The 24,487-nt window shown below is 44.2% G+C and overlaps 1 protein-coding gene and 1 long non-coding RNA gene across 2 annotated transcripts; one reads left to right on the forward strand and one right to left on the reverse strand.

The window, feature by feature from the left end:
- The first annotated feature begins 2,667 nt into the window (after positions 1–2,667).
- Positions 2,668–5,101, forward strand: LOC148211917 (uncharacterized). Its single transcript, XR_015790398.1, has 3 exons — positions 2,668–3,309; positions 3,400–3,438; positions 4,791–5,101. It is a non-coding gene; the product is annotated as an uncharacterized LOC148211917 (long non-coding RNA).
- A 15,896-nt stretch (positions 5,102–20,997) lies between these two features.
- LOC111022962 (mogroside IIIx synthase-like) lies at positions 20,998–23,045 on the reverse strand. Its single transcript, XM_022300287.2, has one exon. The coding sequence runs from the start codon at positions 22,611–22,613 to the stop codon at positions 21,261–21,263; it is 1,353 nt and encodes a 450-aa protein (XP_022155979.1). The 5' UTR covers positions 22,614–23,045; the 3' UTR covers positions 20,998–21,260.
- Between the last annotated feature and the right edge of the window lie 1,442 nt (positions 23,046–24,487).

Below are 24,487 nucleotides of genomic sequence, written 5' to 3' on the forward strand. Positions count from 1 at the left end.
GCAAGGTTGGACTCGACGACGACGTAGCTGGCGGCGGAAAGACACAAATGGAGAGGGAGTGAGAAAGTAGGGTAAATGGGAGTGAGAAGAGGGAAGTTAAGAAGATGGAGGCTGGTGGAAAAGACAAAAACCCTAAATTAAAGTTAAAAGGGAAGAAAATGTGAATCAAGGAAAATTATAGAAAAAAATGAAAGGGAGGGAAATGGGGACGGAGAAGTACACGTAATCGAGCAATTAAAGGGAAGTGAAAGGGAGGGAAAAAGGGAGAGAGAAATGAAAAATTAATTAAAAAATTCAAAGAGGAAACAATTCTAAAACTTTCTTTTATATATATATATATATATATATATATATATATTGGTCGGTCAGTCGGTCAGTTTTGGGTAGATTTTTAGTAATCGACCGATCGACTAGTCGGTTTTGTAAAGACCAAACCGACCGATCGCCTATTATGAGTAAAAACCGACTGAGTACTGTCAGTTCGGTCGATTTAGATCGATCTGATCAGTTTCTTACTCACATCTGTACATCTTTAATAATCAGGCCCGACTTAAACTATATGTAAATAAGACGATCATCTAAGCTCCTAGTTCGAAAAAGGCCTCATATTTTTCATATAAATATAACCTTTTGTTATCTATCTATTTTAAATTTTTAAGTATAAATGAAAATTTGAACATAAAGCAATATATTTTCATAAATTTTTTCTTATAATATTGAAAATACAAACAAATAATATGCATAATTCTCTTGCAAATAAGAAATTTATAATCAATGAGCTCCATCCTTTATCTCTTTATTTCTTTTTTTTTTCAATCTCTTCCAATTTTTCTTAAAAATCTCAACCATTAACTTCCTTACAAGTTACAACTCTCACAAATTCACGTTACGAGACCTTCCATATTCCTCATCATTTTTTTTACAACTAAAAATCTATCAACTTCTCTTAAAAAAATTCATAAATATATTAGACATGTTGGGACTAATTTTGACTTTAATTCACTCTTTCATTCTCTCCTAAGTCCCGTTTGATTTTTGTGTGGTCTTACGACTCTAAGTGTGATTATCAATTGCTTGAGTAGAAAATCAGTTCCAGTTTTTTTCCTTCAAATTCTTTTACTTGTTTTTTAAAAAAATGATTTGATATTTTTGATTGTTTAATATCTTAATACGTGAAATTTGTTTAGATTAATTTCTTAGAATATCAATATTTCTACAATAAAATATGAATCTAGATATCAGAAGCTTAGGAAGAAAATAAAAATAGAAAAACTGATTGTAATATATACCAAAGTTTTACTTAGAATATCATGTATGATGCATTCTGATAATAATATATATGATCTATGAAGATGAGAAAATATTGATTTTAAATAAATTGATTTATTGGTATAAGAAGGTCATATTAGAGAAAGTTATTTAATTTTTTCAAAAGCTGAAAATTCTATACATTTTTATAATATTCATAATACTCAAAAGTTATCTAATGGTGAAAAACATGATAGAAATTAGCTAATTTACTAAAAAAAAGGTAATGAATTTAGTAATAAACACATATATAATATGAATGCTTGGGTTGATTTTCAAAAAAATAAAACCATTGACAAATTTCAAAAATTAATCAATATTGTTGAATCAAGAAATTGACCAACTTCGCGAATGTCGGCTCGGGCTAGATGAGCTGGACAATGAGTCGCAAACATCAAGTAGCAGCCCTGCAAAATAGAGTGAACACTCAGATGCCAAAGTCAGTGAAAGTCCGAACTAAATCGAGAGATAATCGAAATGTTCGCATACCTCAAAACGAACGTAATGATTCTATTTATAGGCAAATACACCGACAATGTTCCTAACAAGGTCTCAACAGCTCTTTAAGGTTATCGTGAAACGCGACCTGTTGTCGTAGAGTATGTCGGAGGTGTGACCGAGCTGAGCTAAGCCAGTCGGCTCGACCAATAACATGGGAACGCGATCTCTAACAAACTTGTTCGGCTCGACCATAGAAGGGATTCGGTTATGTCAAGTGGATGAGTCGAGGTGTGCAAACTTAGGTGGTTCTCTGTGGCCTCCTTGAGCCACGTGTCATGTTTTGCATCCACTCATCGCCTGCCACGTGTATGCTAAAATCTACCTCCAACATTGGCCCCCACTGTACTGTCGCGCAACATCGGCTCAACTCAGTGCCGTGGTAGAAGTGGAATGCCGATGTAACGCCCCGCATTCTCTGACTCGTTTGTTTTAAGAGATAAATAGTGTCTTTGGATTGTTTCCTAAGCTGATAACCTTAATTCTTGAATTTTATAATTTTGAAATTCTAATTTTTGGCTAAATTAGAATTAAGTTTAATTTCGTTGGATTAAATCTTAAATTCACGATTTTTAGGTTTTTTTCCTAAATTCTACTTTTTCTTTCGATTATTATTCTTGGGTTGTATAGTTTCAGTTAACTATTTTATTTCGGATTGTCGTGGGTTTTATTTGATTTCTAAAGTATAATTATTGGGCTTATTGTTTTGGGCCATTGTGTTATCTAGTTGGGCTTCCTTTAAGAATAAGGGATTGGACTTTTAGTTTTAAAACAAAATAAAGAAAAAGAGACTAAAACAAAAAGAATGTAAATTAAAACAAAAATAAAGGAAAGGAAACCCAAAGCTACCCCTCATCTCTTTCTTCTCCATTTGTTTCAGCCGCCCCCCTTCTTTGTTTTCTCTAGCGAGGCAGCGGCGGCGATCGGTGTCACTGGCAATGGCAACGAACGGCGTCACCGACAGCAAAACAAAGTCGTTGGAAGTCGTTTTGGCGCGTTCCTCTACTGCAAAACGTGGACAGCAGCAGTTTCGTGGTGTTTGGTGGTTAACCACACCCATTCGAAGCTCGATTTACATTACCCATCCTTGCTCGAGTTAGATAAGAGTTACCCACACTTAAGCGAAGTCGTTTTATAGTAACGGATAGCAAAACGAAGTCGTTGGAAGTTGTTTCGACGCGTTCCTCTGCTGCAAAACGTGGACAACAGCAGTTTGGTGTTTGATGCTTATCCACACCTGTTCGAAGCCCAATTTATGTTACCCACCCTTACTCGAGTTAGATAAGAGTTACCAACACCTAAGCAAAGTCGTTTTGTAGTAACGGATAGCAAAACGAAGTCGTTGGAAGTTGTTTCGACGCTTTCCTCTGCTGCAAAACGTGGACAGCAGCAGTTTTGTGGTGTTTGGCACTTACCCACACCTGTTTGAAACCCGATCTAAGTTACCCACCCTTGCTCGAGTTAGATATGAGTTACCCACACTCAAACGAAATCGTTTTTGTGGTAACGGACCCTTCGAACCCTCCTTATAACTGATTTTTATGACTGAAACTGTCTTCTTGACATGCTGTTTTTTTTTATTTGAATGCCTAGGTGCCGAATCAATCGAAGAATTAGGAACATTGAGAGTGAGTAAGTAGTTCTTACTTGAGGGGATTTTTTGTTGTATGCTGCTATGAACTGGTTACTTGTTGTGTGCCTATGAGTGTCGGTTGCATGATTGTTTAAGATCGATGTTACCTTATAAATCTTGTTGATGATATAATTGCTAAGTAACATTTGGAAATACATGTAGTTGTATGATATGTGGTATCGTGAACTGTAGACATGTTGGATGTAACAATGGTGACTATGTGGTTGATGTTATGTTCTGGTTGAGCTGAATGTGAAAGTTGTGTAAACTGTTTTGGCTCTATGATTTGTTGTGTTTGGAGCATGCTGACGTTGTCGTGCAACTTGTATTCGAATATGAATTATTGCGAACTTGTTTGATGGGATATTTGTTGGCTTCCTTTTCCAAATTCGAAGCATGCTGAATGTAAAGAGAAATGTATTCTTGTGATGCTGGATGACCATGCCAATGGTAGTTGCATATGTTCGTGTATAAAGCATGCTGCTTTGTGGTGAGATCATTTAAGCATGGGTCATGGCTTAGAAGCATGTAGGATTCTGGTAAGAGTTCCGGGATGTAATGAAGTGAATGGAAGACTAATAGGGCCAGAGAGTTGGCACGTCACTAGTTGGGTATCGAGGCTCCAGGTGAAAAGTTCGGGGATCGATACCCCAACTGGGTAGAGGTGAGTGTCGAGGCTTCGGGTACAAAGGTCGGGGGTCGGCACGGTGATTCTAATTATTGAATTAGTGTTGGGTCTTAATGTGGTGGCGGTCAAGGACCAATATGTTGAGTAGTTGACGATACCTTGGGGATAAATGTCAAGGGTTGATGCACAGTTCAAAGCCTTGGGGATAAATGGCAAGGTCGAATGCCAAGCTTCTGTAGATGAGTCTCAAGCTTTGAGGATAAATGGCAAGGGCCGATGCGAATCGAGGAGTTAGACTTGGAGGACTAACATAATGTGATTGGTTAGAAGTTGCTTGGAGGCTAAGGACCATTACGTTTGGTAGTAGTTGAGGCCTTGGGGATAAATGTCAAGGTCCAACGTCGAGCACCGTAGAGAAGTGTGGATGCCTTGGCTATACTAGGTCAGGGGTCGGTACGACTCGAAGGAGTAAGTTTTGGAGGAACTAGGAAAGAAAACTAGTGAGTTTAGATGTAAGGATGAGTATGACATTCATGGTGCATGTTTAGTTAAACTTATGCATAAACTGCTTCTTTTAATATGTTCTTTTTATTTAAAGCTTGAAGTTATTGATAAGCATGATGTGTGAATTCTTTGCAAAGCATGTTGTTTGTGCGTGACCCTTCAAGTATGTAATGCTTACTGGGTACCGTGGTTGTACTCAACCCTTATTTTTCTCACCAGACTTTGTAGGTAACAGGGTTACTCTTTGGAATGGTGGTGGCGAGGAGGAGGCTTGATCGGAAAGACCATTAGCTGTGCTGCGTGCATTTAATTCTTTTAGTTAGGATAGTTGCAGTTATTTCATCTTGTAGTTGAGTTGTTAGTGGTTGGTTTTGTTTAGTTTTATGGTTTAGAGGATGTTTTAAGGTGGTCAATTCATTATTCTTTTTAGAACATTAATTTTGTTAGCTTCTTGAGTTATCTTTTGCTTCGTTGCCATTCGAGATGTAAATATTCATTTAGTGGATGATTTATGGTTAGTAAAGGTTTTCTTGAGGAGTTTGGATAATGTGAAGTTGGAAATTAAATGGATTATCAGTAAAGGATTTGAGTTTCTCTTAAATCTTTAGTGTTGTTGTTTTGTTTGTTCAAGCTCTCGTGAGTATTGAAATCAGAGTAGCACAGAAGAAGCGTGGTAGTTTTATTGTTTAGTCTTGTTGTGAAGATAATTCTCTTGTTTAAGTGAAAAATTTTAGGTAGTCTTAGTAACGGTCCCCGTTTGGAAATGTTGAGAATCCTGGGACGTTACAGTCGACCTACCTCGTCGTGGTAACAGTTCTGACGATTTTAAAAGGTAGGGCTGACGTATGATGACGTCACTCTTGGTTGTCTTTTTGGCGGGATCAAATCGTACCGTCAGATTCAAATCGCACGAACGGCTAAGATGAAGTTCTCATTTTCTATAAATAGGTACCATCTTTCTCATTTCTTCTACTTTGCCTTTGAAATATCTTCAAGATTCTCTCAACTCTCTGATCACTTCGGTTCAGATCCTGCTTTTAGGTCAGTCATCAGGTGTTTTTCTTTTTCGTTTTTAATTCCATAACATGGCTTCGTCATATAAGTCTGGGGGGCTATTGTCCCAGCCTGCACAAGTCGTGAAGGTAGTGCTTCAGTTTCCAGCATAGATCTCGACCTCTATAGGGACGAACTGACCTTAAATGAAGCCATCCCTAATGCGACTGAGCCAAACTTAGATGTGACCAGCCATAATATAGCCGAGCCGAACCTAGATGAGGCTAATACTCGGGTAGACCTATTCTTGTTTCAGAGCCTCCTCCTTCCATCTATAAAGGGTCTGGCCTAGCTAAACTTAAGGAGGAATATAGAATACCTGATAGCGTAGTGATGAGACTGCCTCAAGTCGACGAGAGCTTAGATAACCCGCCTCCTGGTTGTGTCGGCTTTTACCCCAAATGTTCGATCGTGGGGTTCACCTCACCCCTTCATCCAAAGATTTCTTTCTACCACCAACATGGCCCCAACCTTGTTGGCAACCAACAGGTGTGCCACTCTCCTCGGATTATGGTTCACTTGGTGGAGCTTCAGCTCGGGTGATGAAGATCGTTTCCTAACCGTGGGTCAGTTCTTCGCTACTCATATAATAAAGTCTTATAAAGAGCATCCGGGTCGGTATTATATATCAACTCGGAATTCTTTCTATAAGATTGTGGAATCCCCTTCGGCCAATAAACATTGGCGAGACAAGTGGTTCATCGTCTTAGGTGATTGGCTCATCACTAGGGATGGAGAGCATTACTACCATGTTCTTAGCGAGTTCGGGGAGTTAGGTATGTTTTACCTCGGGTCGGTCTTAAAATAGAACTTAGACTTCTCCTACCTCCTTTTGACCCAAATTAAATTGTGTTGTTTTTTTATTTAATACAGCTGTACCTCGGCCTGATCCTCGGCTCAACCAAGCCTCGGTAGAGATCAAAGAACGCGTGGAGTGCTACGGCGAAATTTGGTATGAAGGAATCTTGGACTAAGTGAACTTGCACCAATGCGGCTTATCCTCACTCGAACCGAGCCGAGCATCCAGACTTGACAATATGGTGTCAAAGTTCTTCAACTCGTTGAACCGGAAATGTGCCCCTGATGCCCCGCTACAAGCCACGCTGAGAAGAGGCAAGGAATGAAGGTACTTCAGTTCAAGGAGTTAGAGCCACTAGTTCGTCTCAGCCCATTCAGGCCCTGCCCCTGAGAACACTGGCATCGGTTCCTTCGGGCTCTCGCCAGAAAAGGCAGTCTTCAAGTCAGAAGGCACACAAATCTGAGGAAGCCTCTTCACGATCTCCTCTTTCGCCCATCGTTCTCACCTCGGATGAGGGGGTCCTTCTTACAGCAACGAAGCGGGATTTTGAGTACCCCTTATAATGTGATCATATTTAGACAAGAGATCCAAGAATCAACCTACAACAGTGAAGATGAAGGTAAAGACGGGAAGCTCCTCTAAAAGAAGGATGGATTACAATTAGGATCCAAGAAAAGAACTACGATCAGAGAGCAAGCCCATGACGCGCACATTGACTACACGACGCACTCCACCACACGGGCTAACCTCACAAGGTGGTGCCCTCCGCGCGCACGACATCGTCTCCTACCGCAACAGCACCTACGCGCACGCAAACGTGCTGTCAGAACCTCATAGCACGCCAGCGCCTGCTGCCCGCTCCTGCACACCAGCACTAGCAGCCCATGCCTCACGCCAGTGCCTGTTGCCTGCGTTTGCACACCAGCACCAGCCTCCCACGCCTGCATGCCAGCACCTGCCCATCATCCATGTGCGCCCTTACCTACTACACACGCTCGCGTGCCAACGACTGCCCCAATATCCGCACGCCTTCTGTCCGCCCACCGCCCACTGTGTCAGCCTTGCCTCAGCACGCGCCAACCAGACCGCCCAGCCGCTTGCGTTGCCGACCACTCCTCCCATTTAATGAATAAATTTCCTTTCATTTTGAATTTTTTTGTGGGATTTGTTTTGGATTTTATTTTTGATTTAATTTCTTTAATTATCATTTTAAAAAAATTCATCTTTAGGCAAGTTTCAGACTTTTTAGGAATTTATCAATTATTATTTTATTTTTAATTTTGTTAATTTTCTTTAAAGGTCATGGACCTTAACTTAGGCTTTCATATTTGACCCCCTCGGAGCATGCTTGTTTGATTGGTCATCAAACTAATGGAGTGTTTCCGGCTTCGAGCATAGTGAGTAATCTGTCTGCTCAAGGTAACGACTGCAAAGGTAATCCTTCTAACCCTTAGCCTTTCGGGTTGAACCATCTCTATGATTGGATTCAAGTAGCTTGTGGCTCGAGTAGCTCAATACGCTTGGGTTGTCACATATCACCTTCAAGTTTATTTTCTCGGCAAGTGCTCTCTGGGAGAGTGCCGTTGCGGCCGTTCACAACAGCACGACTCGGTCGCTAAAGCGGAGTAAGGGATCTTCTTGGAGAAGCCAACTGACTACGTGCAAGCCCTGATAGACCAATTGGTCGACCTCCACTTCACGGCTTGCTGTACCAGTTCCTTGATAAGTAAGAAGCTTACTGCCAGGAAAATCAGCCTTTCTCAGGAGTGCGAAGCTGCTAAGACTATAGAAGCGTTGATAGCCGTGGTGGCTAAGTTAAAGGCAGTGGAGGAAAATGAGCGCACCGTATTAGAGAATCATCTGACCCGAGCCCGTCTAGAGGTAAAGGATGCTGAGGCTTAAGCCAAGAATGAGATGGATATATGGCTAAAGGTCGAGGCTGACGTGGTAGTGAAAGAAGCTGAGCATAAAAAGAAATGGTCGACCTATGCCGACTTGGAGAATGTGATCAAGGTCATGCTTGAATACAACGAAGTGGTAAAGGCACTGGCCAACAAGGGCTTCGACTCTGCTACTGATGCTGTGAGGAAGCTAGCACTTAAATTGGACCTTACTTCAGTCTATCGAGACTATGAGGCTGAGCTAGAGGTAGAAGATGACGAAGACATCCAGGCGGCTGACCCTGCGGGGAAACAAAACGATTCGAACGCCAGGGCTTGAAGCACTTGCAGCTGAACACTCACTCTTGATATTTCACTTTTTTTGTCTGGTTGAGTCGAAGCGATGGTGCTTCGGCTCATTTTTGTAACGACCAAGATATATACGCCTCGACATCATTTTGGAAATGAATTTTCTGAAGTTTCTCTTGATTTTTGCTCGTCATCATTTTACTTCAATCGACCTTTCTAAGTACTTAGTGCACGAAAAAGAATTTTTTTTATAATGCAACTAATTAATGAGGGGGAGTATGATCTGAGCCGATCAGTGAATCGTTCTCACTTCCAACTCCAATACCATTTGCTCGGCCCCATTTAAGTTTAGCTCGGTCAGACGAGGTAGACTTAGATCAAAACAGGTCAGTGTTTATTAATAATGCACACAACCTAGTTACACTTAGATTGTTTTACATTTATTGATAATAAATACGCAAGTGCTGAGCATTCTAAGGATGCGGTAGCTTATTGCCATTCAGGTCGGCGATGACGTAGGTGCTGGGCCGAACTACTTCGCGAACCTTGTACGGGCCTATCCAGTTCAGATCCATCGCTCTTACATGGGTTAGAACCTTTTTGAGGATAAGGTCTCCTGGCTTGAATGAGTGCGGCTTGACTCTAGCGTTGTAGTACCAAGCCATTCGATTTAGGTGACTGCTTGGCGGAGCTACGCCTGGGTGCGTTTCTCCTCTAGTAGGTCTAGATTGAGTTAGAGTTCCTCGTCCTTTGTCATTTGGTCAAAGTTTTCCACCTTCAACGTGGGTAGGCCAACTTTCACTGATACGACCGCCTCCGAGCCGAACACAAAACTAAATGGAGTTTCTCCAATTGAACCTCGGGTTGTGGTTCGGTACGACCAAAGGACTTCCGGAAGTTCTTTGGCCCAGCGACTGTTCAGTGCCTCAAGCTTTGTCTTCAATCCTCGCTTTATGATCTTGTTGATGGCGTTGACCTACCCGTTAACTTGGGGATGAGCGAGGGATGAGCTGAAGTGCTTTGATGCTGAGGTTATCGTAGAATTTGCTAAAGCGAGCCTTGTCGAACTGTTTGCCGTTGTCGGTGATCAGACATAGGGTATGCGAACCGACAAACTATGTTTTTCCATACAAAGTTAGTAACGTTATGCTCGGTTATCTTTGCTAAGGGCTCAGCTTCGACCCATTTGGTGAAGTAGTCTATCGCCATGATTACGTGGTTGAACTACCCTTTATTGGTAGGGAGGGGTCCGATGAGGTCTATGCCCCATTGGGCAAAAGGCCAGAGACTAGATATGGGGGTGAGCTGTTCGGGAGGTCGATGCAGTATGGTGGTGAAGCGCTGACACTTGTAACATTTTTTGACGAATTGCTTCGCGATCTAGGCTGGGCTAGTAGTAGCCTTGCGTAATTATCTTGAACACCATGGACTAAGCTCCCGAATGGTTTCCATACACTCATTTGTGAACCTCCCTCATAACGCATTCGACTTCGTTTGAGTCGAGGCACCTGAGAAGAGGGAGGGAAAAGTCTCGCTTATAGAGCTTCCCCTATTGGATGACATAATGGGCAGCCCTGCGGCCTAACTTCCTTGACTCGGCTCGATCCCAGGTGGATGGATCATATCAAGGTCGGCTCAACGTCCATCAGCTCGACGTGATCAATCGAGGGCTCATTAAGCATTTCCACTGGAATCGAACGGGGGAGTTCGGTCTCGTATGTCGAGGCTAATCGGGTTAGTGCGTCGACATTCGAATTTTTCGACCTGGAGACTTGACAGACTACACATTCTTGGAACTGGCTAAGTAGCTTTTTCGCCATGCTCATGTAACGCTCCATGCGGCTGTCCTTCACTTGGTACTCGTCATTAATTTGATTAAGAATGCTTTGCGAGTCACTGAGGATAGGGAGGTGGTTCATTCCCATTCCTCTCGCAACTCGTTAACCGGTGATTGGGGCCTCATACTCTACTTCATTATTTGAGGTTCTGAAGCTGAACCGAAGTGTGTACTCGAACCTAAGGTCACCTGGACCGAGCAGGAGTATACTAGCTCCACAACCTTTGTCGACGTAAAGAATCCACTGGGCTCGGTCGTCGGCCCCGGGCCTATATGGGGTCAGCTCGGCAATAAAGTCGGCTGCTTCTTGTCCTTTCATCACCCTCCTGGGCTAAGACCAATGTCATACTTGCTGAGTTCCAGGGCCCACTTCATGAGTAACCCTGAGGTCTCCGGCTTGTGAAAGATTTGCCTCAGGGGGAAGTTGGTCAGCAATGTCACGTGGTGCGCCTGGAAGTAGGGGAGTAGTCAGAGAGTTGAGGTAACGAGTGCTAAGGCTAGCTTTTCAATACACGGATATTGGGTCTCCGTGTCGGTCAGCGACTTGCTGGTATAATACACATGGTGTTGCTGACCTTGCTCCTCCTTGAGAAGCACTGAATTGACGGCTCTCTCGGACACCGCAAGATACATTATCAGCTTGTCGCCCAGGAGTGGCTTGGCCAGCAATAGAGCCGAGCCAAGGTAGTCTTTGAGTTGGTCAAAAGCCACCTGGCACTCTAGTGTCCACTCGAATTTTTCCCTATTCCTCAGCATCTTGAAGACCGAGAGGCACTTATTAGTGGACCTTGAAACAAACTGGTTCAGCGCGGCTATACGACCGTTGAGACGCTGAAATTGCTTTAAATTCTTGAGGGGCTCCATCTCAAGCACTGCTCGGATCTTGTCTGGATTAGCTTCGATGCCTCTTTGGTTGCATGAAGCCGAGGAACTTACCCGAGGCGACGTCGAAGGCACACTTCTCCGGGTTCAGCTTCATGTTACAGCGACCAAGGACGTCGAAAGCTTCGATTAGTTCGGCTATATGTAAGCTAACCTGCTTGCTTTTGACTAGCATGTCATCCACACACACCTCCATATTTCTACCGATCCGCTTTGCAAACATCATGTTCACCATGCGCTGATACATGGTGCCTGCACTCTTTAGGCTGAACGACATGACCTTGTAGTAATAGAGACCCTGGTCAGTTACGAATGAGGTGTGCTCTTGATCAGGCGCGTGCATCTTAATTTGGTTGTAGCCTGAGTATGCGTCCATAAATGTAAGCATTTCATGACCGGCAGTGGCGTCGACGAGCTGATCTATCCGAGGCAGAGGAAAACTATTCTCCGAACAGGCTTTGTTCAGGCTCGTGAAGTCGATGCAGATGATGCAGACTCGCCACTTACCATTAGCTTTTTTAACTAATACTACATTAGATAGCCACGCAGGGTAGTGAACTTTTTTTATAAATTCAACTCGTAAGACCTTATCAAATTTCTTAGAGATTCTAAGGCTACGCTCAGCGTCGACAGGCCGACGCTTTTGCTTTGTAGGTTTAAAAGAGGGATCTACATTAAGCTTATGAACCATAATGCTTGGGTCGATCTCTGGCATATCTTCATGCGACAATGCAAAGACGTTGGCATTCGCTTGCAAGAAGGTGCTGAGCTCCGCCCTAGTCTCTGCCTCAAGCTTGCTGCCGATTCTGACCTGCTTATCTGGACTCAAGAGTGGCACAAGCTCAAGCTGATGTGATCATAATTGGCATAAAGACCTTGGAACCACATCCTGAGAAGAGGAGAGCACCACCACACACTCAATGCCATCAAGTGCGCGTTAACTTCGCATGGACACATCCCATGTGCGCACGACAACGTCCTTCGCGCGCGTGCCTACGCCACCAACGGCGATCTAACTTCACAAGGCGTCGCCCCACACGCGTCTGCTAGTGCCCAGCCCATGCGTGCCTATGCTCGCACCCCCACATGATGCCTCAATCACGCGCGCGCCCCATGCCGCACACCCACCTACGCTTACGCCCCCCACATGTTGCCTCAACCGCGCGCGCCATCCGCTCGCACATGCGCGGGCCTCTTGCTGCACATCCGCACACGCCCGCGTGCCAGCTCACTTCAGTTGCTTGCTTGCCTACTTCCTAAGCCGAGCACGCCCTCCAACACTCTCGCCCCCCTGCCGCTTGCCCATGCCGTGCCACTAGCGTGCACATTGTCCGCCAACTCCTATGTGCGTCGCCCTGCATGTCGTGCACCTCACACCGGGCGCCTCCTCCCGCACGTCTATCAGCGGCCAACAGCCGCACCGCCGCCCATGCGCGCGCCCACCAACGCTAGCTTCCTTGTGCGTGCACCATAGCCCCCACGGGCACCTCCACGCCACCACCCGATGCCCCCAACTTGCCTTGCCACCCACTCCATCACACTTAGGGAAAAGATTCTCTTCTTATTTTCTTGGTCTATTCTGTGGGATTTGTTTTTGATTAATTCTTTTTGATTTATCAATTTTAATTTCAACTTTAGGCAAGGTTAGCACTTTTTAGGAATTTATCAATTTTTATTTTCTTTTTAATTTTGTTAATTTCCTATAAAGGCCATGGGCCTTAGCCTATAAATAGGCTTGTACCCCCCCATTGTAACACACCTTAGACTTTTCGAATTGAATAAAATAGAGTGAGTGTGTCTCTCAATTACTTCGTGCAAACCCCCTCCCCCCAAATCTCGAATCCTGTTGTGTGGTTGAACTTAGGCCTTCGTGTTTGAACCCCTTGGAGCATGCTTGTTTGTTTGGTCATCAAACTCGTGGAGAGTTTCCGACCTCGAGCATAGTGAGTCATCTGTCTGCTCAAGGTAATGACTGCAAAGGTAATCCCTCTAACCTTGGCCTTTCTGGTTGAACCAACAATACGATTGAATTCAAGTGGCTTGTGGCTCGAGTAGCTCAATACGCTTAGGTTGTCGCGTATCATTTGGTATAGAGCTTAGGCTCTAGACCGGGATATATGTTTATTTGCTGTCTTTAAATTTCAGTATTGTCTTTACATTCCTTTATAAAAAAAATCTCATAAAAAGTTCCATTGTTCTTTGTCTTCCGCGAGCCAACTTTGTCCATCATTCTTGCAAAGAATTTTTTATTTTGAAAATTGCTTTAAAGTGTTCAAAACTTGTTTATTTGTGTTCTGCACCTCAGAAGCTTTCCAACAAACCAAGTTTCACTTTAATCCGAGCCCTATAACCAAAGTGATCAACTTTTCTTTGAGCCACAGAAATTGAGAGAAGCCTGCAGAGAGCACAAAACCAGAGCTGACTTAAAAAATCCATAACTTTTTTCTGAGAAGTAAAAATTGAGTAAAACTGGTTCCATTCGAAAGATCTATGTGTTAGCTTTCCATAGAGCTCAGAATTGATAATTTTCGATTGGTGGTTTGAAAGTTATCGCTTTTTCAAAAACACTGTGTAATCTGGAAATCCTGCAGCCGCCGAAGAAGCAGTATCCCAACTTCAACGATTCATATCTTACTGACCTTTTTGCTGAATTAGTCAAATGAAGTACGGAATTAAAGGTCTTTGAATGATATTTCCAGGGACATATAGATCATCACCATCCAAGGTCTGTAGTAGAAGTTACCAGCGAAAGAAGAGAAGGTGTCCAAGCAGAAAACTTTCCAAATTTGAAGCTCGACGTTTTTGGAGAAAATCTTTGGGCTACCAAATCTTGTCCAAATCGATTTCTTTTTGGTAAATAATTCTAACATTGATTATGTTTTGATTTACAATTATTGTTGGATTATTTTGACCTAGTTGGACAGCCCAAAAGAAGGAGGACAGCCGCCACCCCCACTGGGCCACTCGAGAGAGGCTTTTGTGCAGCCCCAGAATTGTTTTTGAGAGAGCAGCCCCCTCTAACGAAATCCAAACCTTTAGGTAGCCTACACACTCTAAGTACACTTGTTGTGCTAACTTTTGCCACTAGTTGGAGTCCCATCCGAATTGTATACATCACACACCCCTCACCCAAAGTTACCCAAATTACCGCAAAGTTCACTGTTTTGTTGGTAAGTTTATTTTTGTGTGTGTTTGCACTACAAGTTGGATTTGTACATCATTTTAGTATATTTTTGACTAAATTGATTTTATTTGCATATTTCTTTGTTTAGCTTTAACTTCAATTTGCATATTATAGTTGAGTCCATTGAACTAAGAGCCTTAGGCTTAAGATTGTCTTTATCATTCTTGTTTATATCTTGCCTTATTCTTCATAAATAACATTTGGTACCCTCGTAACTATCATTTGGTATTCTTTTGAATCTTATCTTTGCTATCATCTATACCATTGGCCCCTAGTAAAAAAAAAAAAAGGATATTTTTGCAAGTTGCTTGTAGGCTTATACTCACTTGTTCTAAGACCGATTCGCCACAAGCATTCAAGTGAGCATCTCCAAAGGGTATCCACACCAACATCCACCCTACCAAAAGAGAGGAAGCCGAGAGGATAAGTAATGTAGTGACACTGAATTTTATTGTTTATACTAACCTTTACTTGTGTAGTGATGGCAACAAGAGGCAAATCTCAAGAAGAAGGAACAAGTCCACGATGCGAGAATTATAATAACCATGTCTTTAATGTAACTCATCAAAGGAGGAAGGATCACCATAGTAGTGGCTACCTTGGATACACAACTCCTAGACTTCCTAAGTTCCACGGAAGTACAAAGCCACAAGAATAGCTTTATTGGGAAGACCAAGTCGAGAGCATCTTTGCACAACACCATTGGAGTGAAGCATAAGGTAAATCTTATTATCACTTGTTTTAAAGATTATGCTATAACATGGTGGGATGCTTTATTTTTTAGTAGAAAAAGGAATCGAGAAAGCCGAATTACCTCATGGAGTGAACTCAAGCCCATAATGAGGAGACAATTTGTTCCTAAGTCTTTAATCAAGTTGAAAAACTTGAGACAAAGGGACAAAAGTGTTGAAGCCTACTATGATGAGATGTGCTTATTGCTTGAGGAGCTTAACGTTTATGAAGATGAGGAAATTACCATGGATCGATTCTACAATAGGCTCAATGGAGAGATTGCCAAGGTGATTGTGGAAAGAGAAGAAATTCGACCTTGTACTAGGTTGGATGAAATATTACACCTTGCCAAGAGAATTGAAAGAAGGCATCAACAAGAATCTTCAAGGTATGCTAATCCTAAACGTAATAATCATGAAATTCCTACTTTAGGACATGTTAGTTTGCCTACTTTAGTCCCAATTGTAGAAAATAAAGAGCATGAAATATTTTGTGGAACTATGTATGAAATACCTTCTACTAGTGATAACAAAGTGTTGCATGAATTTATTCCTATTGTTGAGGAATAAAGTACTAAGATTGAAAATGAAATACTTTGTGATACTATGCATGTTGATCCCATCCCCTTAGATTGCAAAGTATTACATGATTGTATGCCTATTGATGAAAAGGTAAGTGGAACAATTGAAGATAAAACATCTTGTGAATCCAAGCATGAAATTCCTATTCCCATGGATTACAAGTTGTTGCATTACATCTTACCTATTGTTGAGGGAAAATGTGGTGAGAAAGAAGAAGTCATGCTTTGTGAAAACATGCAAGAAATTTATATTCCCATTAGTAACAAAGTAGTGCATGAAGTTGATGAGAATGAGAGTATTATAATAGAAAAAGTGATTCTTAGTGATTTTATGCATAAGATTCCTAATTGTTTAGATCACAAAGATTGTTTTGATTGTGAAATACCTACTCTCGAACCAATAATACATGAAGAAATATTTGTGGCTACATGTGAGTCGAGGCAAGTGAAAGAAAAAGAAAAAGAGATGAGAAAAGAGTATGAGGAGAAAGAGAGCGAGATCCAACATATTTGGCCATACAAGTCCAACATATTTGGCCATACATGTTTTATCCTGGTGCTTGTACTCTTTTGAGACTTTTGCAGGAACTTTCAATTCTTAACTTCATCATGGAAGAATCAAAGAAGAGTTGAAAGCTATGGAGTGTCATTACAACATGGAGCAAAAAAGACTCATCCTAAAATTTTTGCATGATCTTGAGATCGCCATACAAGGTATGTATATGATAAATTTTGATTTTGAAGATAGTAACTTATTTCCTTTTTGTGTAGGTGATCGTGAAAATGCCATGTTATGGCTGAAAATCATTGGAAAGTTCTTATCCAAAAAGTCCTCAAAACAATGTCATGGCCGAGAACATCATTGGTTGTGTTGGTGAATTCAAATGTCAAGTGCCAAGAGGAGGACAAAGGGACTCAAGCGTAAAGTCAACAAACCAAGTGATTGGGTTTGGAAACATTTTTCGAAAGAACGAAAGGGTGCTAAAGGTACATTCAAAGGAAGGCCGAAGAGAGCATCAATATCTCTAGACTTCAAAATTTCTCTACGAGGAATCAAGGGAGCAATGTCCACTCGAGAGGACGAAAAAGAAAGTGACATGTGTATCCTCCGTGGAAAAAGATCATAAGCCTTCAACAATGCAAAGAGAACCCACAAAGTAAGATACCTTTTAAGGCTTATTATTTGACCAACTTGATATGTTTATGTGTAGGTCACAAACTTGATTCGAGGACGAATCCTTTTCAAGAAGGAGGAGATGATGTGATCATAATTGGCATAGAGACCTTGGAACCACATCACTAGAAGAGGAGAGCACCACCGCACACTCAATCCATCAAGTGCGCGCTAACTTCGCATGGACAGATCCCATGTGCGCACGACAATGTCCTCCGCGCGCGCCTACGCCACTAACGGCGATCTAACCTCACAAGGCGTCGCCCCACGTGCGCCTGCCGTGTGCCCAACCCGTGCGCGCCTACGCTCGTACCCACACATGATGCCTCAAACGCGCACGCGCCCCATGCCACACAGCCGCCTACGCTTGCACCCTCACATACTGCCTCAACCATGCGTGCGCCTCTTGCCGCACATCCACACACGCCCGCACGCCTGCTCACTTCAGTCTCTTGCTCGACTACTGCCTCAGCCACGCGCGCCTTCCAACACCCACGCCCTCTGCCGCTTGCCCATGCCGTGCCACCCACGTGCCCGTTGTCCGCCAGCTCCCATGTGCTACACCCTACATGCCGCGCACCTCACGCCCAAAGCGCCCGCGCGGCCCCTTCCGCACGTCCATAAGCGGCCAGCGCCCGCATCGCCGCCCATGCGTGCGCCCGCCAACGCTAGCTTCCTTACGCGCTCACCATAGCCTCTATGGGCACCTCCACCATGGATGTTGCCACACCTCCCCTCTGCGTGCCCCCAACTTGCCTTGCCACCCACTCCATAACACTTAAGGAAAAGATTCTCTTCTTATTTCCTTGGTCTATTTTGTGGGATTTGTTTTTGATTTATAACTTTTGATTTATCAATTTTAATTTCAACTTTAGGCAAGTTTAGCACTTTTTAGGAATTTATCAATTTTTATTTTCTTTTTAATTTTGTTAATTTCCTTTAAAGGTCATGGGCCTTAGCCTATAAATAGGCTTGTACCCTCCTCATTGTAACACACCTTAGATTTTTCGAATTAAATAAAATAGAGTGAGTGTTTCTCTCAATTGCTTCGTGCAACCCCCCCCCCCCCCCAAATCTCGAATCCCTTTGTGTGGTTGAACTTAGGCCTTCGTGTTTGAACCCCTTGGAGCATGCTTGTTTGATTGGTCATCAAACTCGTGGAGTGTTTCCGGCCTCGAGCATAATGAGTCATCTATCTGCTCAAGATAATGACTGCAAAGGTAATCCCTATAACTTGGCCTTTCAGATTGAACCAACTATACGATTGGATTCAACTGGCTTGTGGCTCGAGTAGCTCATTACGCTTGGGTTGTCGTGTATCACAAGCTCCTCGGCTGGGGTCCCACCAGTCAGCTAGTCCGGCAGTGGAGCCTCGGCCGTAATGGCTGCACAAGTGACAGAGCCCTTTAGTGTTGTGGCATAGCATTACCTTGATGTCTTCTGTTCACCTCGAATTGTGACTATCCCCGAGGCTGTAGGATACTTTATCATCTGGTGGTAAGTGGAGGAGATAGCCTTTAGCTGGTGTATGAAGGGTCGGCCTAGTATCGCATAATATGCCAAGGTTCTGTCAATCACTACAAACTCGGCAACCGTAGTAACCTGTTGCTTCCATTCGCCGAGAGTGACCGGAAGCGAGATACATCCCTCGGCTGTTACTGACTCTCCAGCGAAACCCATCAGCAGCATAGGGCCCGTCGCTTTCGGGAGAGCCAACGTACTTCTTTAGGTAGCCACGTCAAATGAGGTCTTCAATTTGGTCTTTCAGTGCATAGCAGGTCGAGGTATCGTGGTCGTGGTCTTTATGGAACCGGCAGTACTTCGTCTTATCCTTTTTACCGCTCTGCTTGCGACTCTTTCCTAGCAGTGAGAGTAAATTCTCAAATCCACCTTCCTCCACAACTGCATGAATTTCCGCTATGGGTCTGTTGGTCGGCGTGTACTTGTCGAACTGAGGCGTATTTTTTGATTCAGTTCGAGCGTCACTACGTTGCTCGGAAGTCTTCTCCTCGGGTAGGCGACTTGAAGTACGATCATCGCCCCGTTTCTTCTGAGACTTGTCATCTCGACTACTATAGCGTTTGCCGTCGTTGGCCTGCCAGAGCTCGAGGCCATCGATGTACCTCCCTGCGAGAGTGAGTAGCTCATTGAACAAGGTAGCTGGCTTGCTGCTGAGCTTCATCACTAGGTTTCTACCTTTCAACCCGGTGGTGAAGTATATTATTGCCATCTCGTCGGTGCAGTTTAGCACCTTAACGTGCTCGTCCATGAACCTGGTGATATAATCGGTCAGGGACTCGCAATCTCGTTGTTTGATCGTCCCAAGGTGGGATGTTGGAAGCTTCAACAACTGCAGTGCCGATAACTGGTTGATGAACATCTTGCGCAGCTATCACAGCTGCTGATGGCTGATGGACTTCAGCTTCAACTGCCGGGGTTCATAGTAGGGTCCTTGAATTTGTGGGGGATCGACTCGTCTAGGATGTCCTGAATAAACGAAGGCTTTTCCCTTTCTGAGAAGTCGACCTAGCCGAGGGCCTTGTAAGTGTTTTTGAGGTCTTCGATTTCCTTCTATATTATCTCCCTAGGTTGGTCCATTTCGGACCTGATGCTTGAGTCAAATCGGGACTGGCCCCGGTGATCGTTGACCTCCTCGCTTCGTGTCCTCCGCTTCACAAGGTACCTCAAGTCACTTGGAGCCTTCTTCTTGTGGCGCAAGGCCTCACGGTCGGAGTGACGCACCTTGAGTACACTGTGCAGATCATGGCTTCTTGTGGAGTCCTCGGGTTGGACCCTTGGGAAGCTCTGAACTGGGCGGTGGCGGTCAGTCTAGTCGCGGGCCCTGCCCTTATAACTAAGACTCTCCCAGCTCCGGTGAGCTGCGGGTGGTGGAGAACCAATATGGATTCCTCCAGGACGATGAGGGGGGTCGACCTGTTCCTTGTTAGTAAGGTCACTCGATCTCCTCCCCTTGTCTCTGGTGGTCGGGTCAGCTGGTCCCTTCCCCTTGTGCGGGTCACGGATAATTGAAGGCGTTGACTCACCTTCGGCTTGCTCCATGGCAGAGAGGTGAGCCTTCACTTCTGCAATTTCAGCGATTGCGTTGGCGACGATGGATGGATCGACGTTCTGGCCCGTGCAGGCTCAAACCCCCACCCACCCCGAGAGGGTTGAAGAGCACGGGGGGAGAGGAGGAAACTCTCCCCTGTTCTATGGAGCAGGCAGGCCGGCCTGTCCCCGGTATTGGGGTGCTCCCAGTCGGCGCGGTCATTGGATGTCCCCGCGACGAGAGAGTAGGTCTTCCGAGCATTGTTTCGACATCTCCATAGTGTCCCTAAGTGGGGTTAGGAGTGTGGAACAGTTGCAACCGGTTTGGGCTTGCCATAGCTTGCTTCAGTGTTTTAGTAGGAAACGACTTGGAAATATTGAATCGTTCGCACAGACGGGCCCAAATGTTGAATCAAGAAATTGACCAACTTCGCAAATGTCGGCTCTGGCTAGAGAAGTTGGATAGTGAGTCTCAAATGTCAAGTAGCAGCCCTGCAAACCAGAGTGAACAGTCTGATGCCAAAGTCAGTGAAAGTCCGAACTAAATCGAGAGAGAATCGAAATGTTCGTATACCTCAAAAGGAACATAATGATTTTGTTTATAGGCGAAGACCCCGACAGTGTTCCCGACAAGGCCTCAACGACTTTTTTAAGGTTACCGTGAAACGCAGCATGTTGTCGTGGAGTATGTCGAATGTGTGATAGAGCTGAGTAAGCCGGTCGGCTCGAACAATAACATGGGAAAGCGATCTCTAACAAACTTGTTCGGCTCGACCACAAAAGGGATTCGGCTCTGTCAAGTGGATGAGCCGAGGTGTGCAAACTTAGGTGGTTCTTTGTGGCCTCCTTGAGCCACATGTCATGTTTTTCATCCACTCATCGCCTGCTACGTGTATGCTGAAATCTACCTCTACAAATAAAGAAAAAGAACATTGGAATAAGTATCGACAACTGCTCAGAGTTATTCAAGAGAGAGGGGCACCAACACATCAGGAGGAGAAACCACAAACTTAAATGCTGTTTTTTTAATAATATTGTATATTATATGCTATTTTATTCAAATCCAGGGACACATGCTCTCGGTCCCGACGTGCAACCGCTTCTGACTCCTCAACATAGTGTGTTACAAAACTATTTGCCAAATGCCATAATAAACTATTTGCCAGATGCCATAATTCTCTCAAGTCATATTTCTTCCCAAACAAAAATTTTCACCCTTTGGGCAAGAGAGAAATTAGAGCCACCATCTCATCAATCTTCTCGTCTCCTTTCCTCCTCAAAATCTCACTCATTTGCGCGACTTTCTTCCTCACGTCGTCCCTGGTTTTCTCAACCACCACTTGTTTGATCAACTTTGAAACTTCGTGTCTTTGAATTTTGCCGTCGGGATCTCGCTTGGCCTCCACGCCCACCCCGGCCTCTTCCACGAGGCCGGCGTTGTAAGGCTGGTCCACACGCATTGGAACCCCAATCACAGGTACCCCACAAATTATGCTCTCCATCACCGAATTCCATCCACAGTGACTCACAAATCCCCCAATGCTCCCATGTCTCAATATCCTCGCCTGCGGAGCCCACTCCTTGATCACCATCCCCCTCTCTCCCGCCCTCTCCAAAAGCCCCTCTTCAATAATCCCATTTCTGTTTTCCAATTTGGGAAATCTGACAACCCATATGAAATTTGCCCCACTCTCTTCTAACCCAGGTGCTATTTCTTCCATTTCTTCGTTTGATGGGAAATATTCACTTCCGAAAGAGACGAAAACGGTGGAGCACGGTTCCTTTTTGTCGAGCCAGTTTTTGATGCTTCTGTATTCTTCATCTTGATCCTCGTCCTGATTCGGTTCGTACACTAAAGGACCAATCGGGATGACTTTTTTGTTCAGGAGAAGGGACAGGTAATCGATGTATTCCCCCTCGAGCTCTCTGAAAGTATTGATCAGAATTGCATTCCCAGAAGAGTTCAAGCAATACAGAAACGCCTCTCGAGCTCTGCGGGTTTTTTCTGAAGCACCTCCATCGGCGGTGGTGTACGTGGACTTCCAATAATTGTGGAGAATGAAATCTGAAAGTGGGAATTTAGAATCTGGGTGGTGAATGGCGTGGAGCGCTTGAGCGATGACGGAAACTCCCGAGGTATTGAAGTTGAGGGCGGGGATTTTGAGGGAGGAAGCTATTTTTGGGGCCCATGGTTGGAGAGAGTCGTAAATGAGAAGATGCGGGCAAAGTGTTTGTAAAATTTCCTCAAAGAGTGGGGCAGCCGCAGAGAAGGCTTGGTGGAGGGTGGGCATGAGGTGGGAGGGAAGGCCATTGGTTGTGTGAAGATTGGGAGGCAAATCATCAGAAGAAGGGAGATGGAGCTCCACAAATTGGATTGAAGAACAAGGAATTGTAAGCTTTGGTTTAATGGATTCGATGTTAACAGGGGTTGAACAGTAGTAGATATGGAAGTTTCTTCTTGAGAGGGCTTTGGCCAGCTCTAGGTAAGCTGTGAGATGGCCATATCCAACCCATGGAAGCATCAAAATTGTTGTGGTGTGTTCAGCTTGCTGGTGGGCATCCATGGCGATGGTACCAAATTAATCAACCACATAAGTATTTATACAGAGGAAATATTAATGTTGAAATTTTGTTATTGGACCAAAGTACATTCAGATTGCCGCCTACTTCGAGGATTCAGACTTGGGAATTAGCAAGAGAATTTTGGCTCTCGGTGGAAGCAAGGTTAGACATCTGTGCTTAGTGGTATTTCCAGTTTAATTATGAATTCTGTTGTTATTTAGGTGTTTATTTATTTATTAATTAATGTTACGTTTGTATTTATACAACTAAGTTGATATATTGAAAAAAGAAAAGCCTGTGAGCTCATCTAACTTGTTTGGCTTCCCGGTGGAAGTACTTTTTTTTTTTTTAATTATTTTTAATGTTACGTTTGTATTTATACAACTAAGTTGATATATTTAAAAAAGAAAAGCCTGCGAGCTCATCTAACTTGTTTGGGCTCTCTGTGTCCATATAGTCGAAAGCAAAACCGCGGCCTTCAATTCAACATCTTTCGCCAATGCCATATGTTATGTTAAGAGGTGTTAGAAATTAATTAACCGAGATTATGAATATAAATCAAATCCAAGTTTGGTCCCACAAGAGGTTTCAATCACAGAACTAGAAAGAAAAATTAAAATTAAAAGTCGGGAAATTGGATTGAATAGTTTTTTTCAAAGGCCAACTATGAAATATATCACCCCTCCAAATTTTATGTTTTCTAACCATTTGGTTACGTCACTTTGCGTAAAATTACAAATTATCCTTTTTATTTTATCTCTCATTTTCTCTCCTCTTTCCTCTCCTCTCAACTCTCTCTTTCTCTCTCTTCTTCATTCTTCCATTTCTCTGCAAATCCTTTTCTTCTTCCTGCGATTTTGATTTTTTTTTTCACTATCTGATTTTTCAAGGACGTGCATTCCTCTCTCTCCCTATCTCTTTCTATCCATTTTTTTCTACACCACATCTCATTTGATTTTTTGTTTTCCTTTTGTTTGGGGAAGGGAATACTCTGGACACGTGGAAGACCCCTATTGGTGCTCCAAGATGACTCATGAATCATGCCCAGCTCGGAAGGCCGAGATGGCCGCCACCAACGCCGACAAATGCCAAGTGTGAGGGCCGAGGTGAGCCTGGCCCAGGTCCGACCCACCGGGGAGCTCGGTATGGGCCGAGATGCGCAGCTGTCTGCGGCGTGATTATCGGGCGTAACCGTCGGTCCCGAGATTACCGGATGTAACCGACGGTCCCGAGATTACCGAATGTAACAGTCGCTAGATTAGCGGGACCACCACCCACAAGTAGGGGACCTCACTCCCCGATCAGGTACGATGATTTCTGGCTTCGAACTAGACTTGGAATCCGACCTATACTGACTTGATCGTCGGAGTGCTCACCTTTTTGTGCAGGTCCGCCCAAGTGGTCAGGTCGGTCCGGAGGCCGAGTTCGAGCTACAACCAGGAACACACTGTTGTGCACATCTTTGCATAAACATTTGGCGTCGTCTGTGGGGAACGACTGACAATCTAAGTCATCCCAATTCCTTTAAACCAACACGCTAGCGAACATGGTTCAACCAGCGAATTCGACCAATACGACGGATCGAAGGACTCTAGCTGCCAGCGATGCCCACCAGAGGGAGGTCGGAGCAGCGGCGGTAGAGGGGCAAGGTCACGACGGCCTAGCAGCGGAACCCCTCCGCAGGTCGGCACGAATCACCGCGCCTGCCCTACCGCCTGCACACCCGAGGACGTCCAAGGCCACCCGTGGTCGAGGTGGGACCTCTAAGAAGGGCGCCCGGGGTCCAGCCCCGGCTCCAACAAGCGAGAATTTTGATGCGCTCCAGAGAGAGATGGAGGCAATGCACACACAAATGCGCTCCATGGAGGCAATGTAT

The sequence above is a fragment of the Momordica charantia genome, assembly GCF_013281855.1.
Source record: "Momordica charantia cultivar OHB3-1 chromosome 4 unlocalized genomic scaffold, Mcharantia_2.0 BLBB01000004.1, whole genome shotgun sequence".
Classification (NCBI taxonomy): Eukaryota; Viridiplantae; Streptophyta; class Magnoliopsida; order Cucurbitales; family Cucurbitaceae; genus Momordica; species Momordica charantia.

Bases quoted from the DNA above. Each gene is read 5' to 3' on its own strand.
- LOC111022962 (XM_022300287.2), bottom strand. From the start codon at position 22,613: ATGGATGCCCACCAGCAAGCTGAACACACCACAACAATTTTGATGCTT.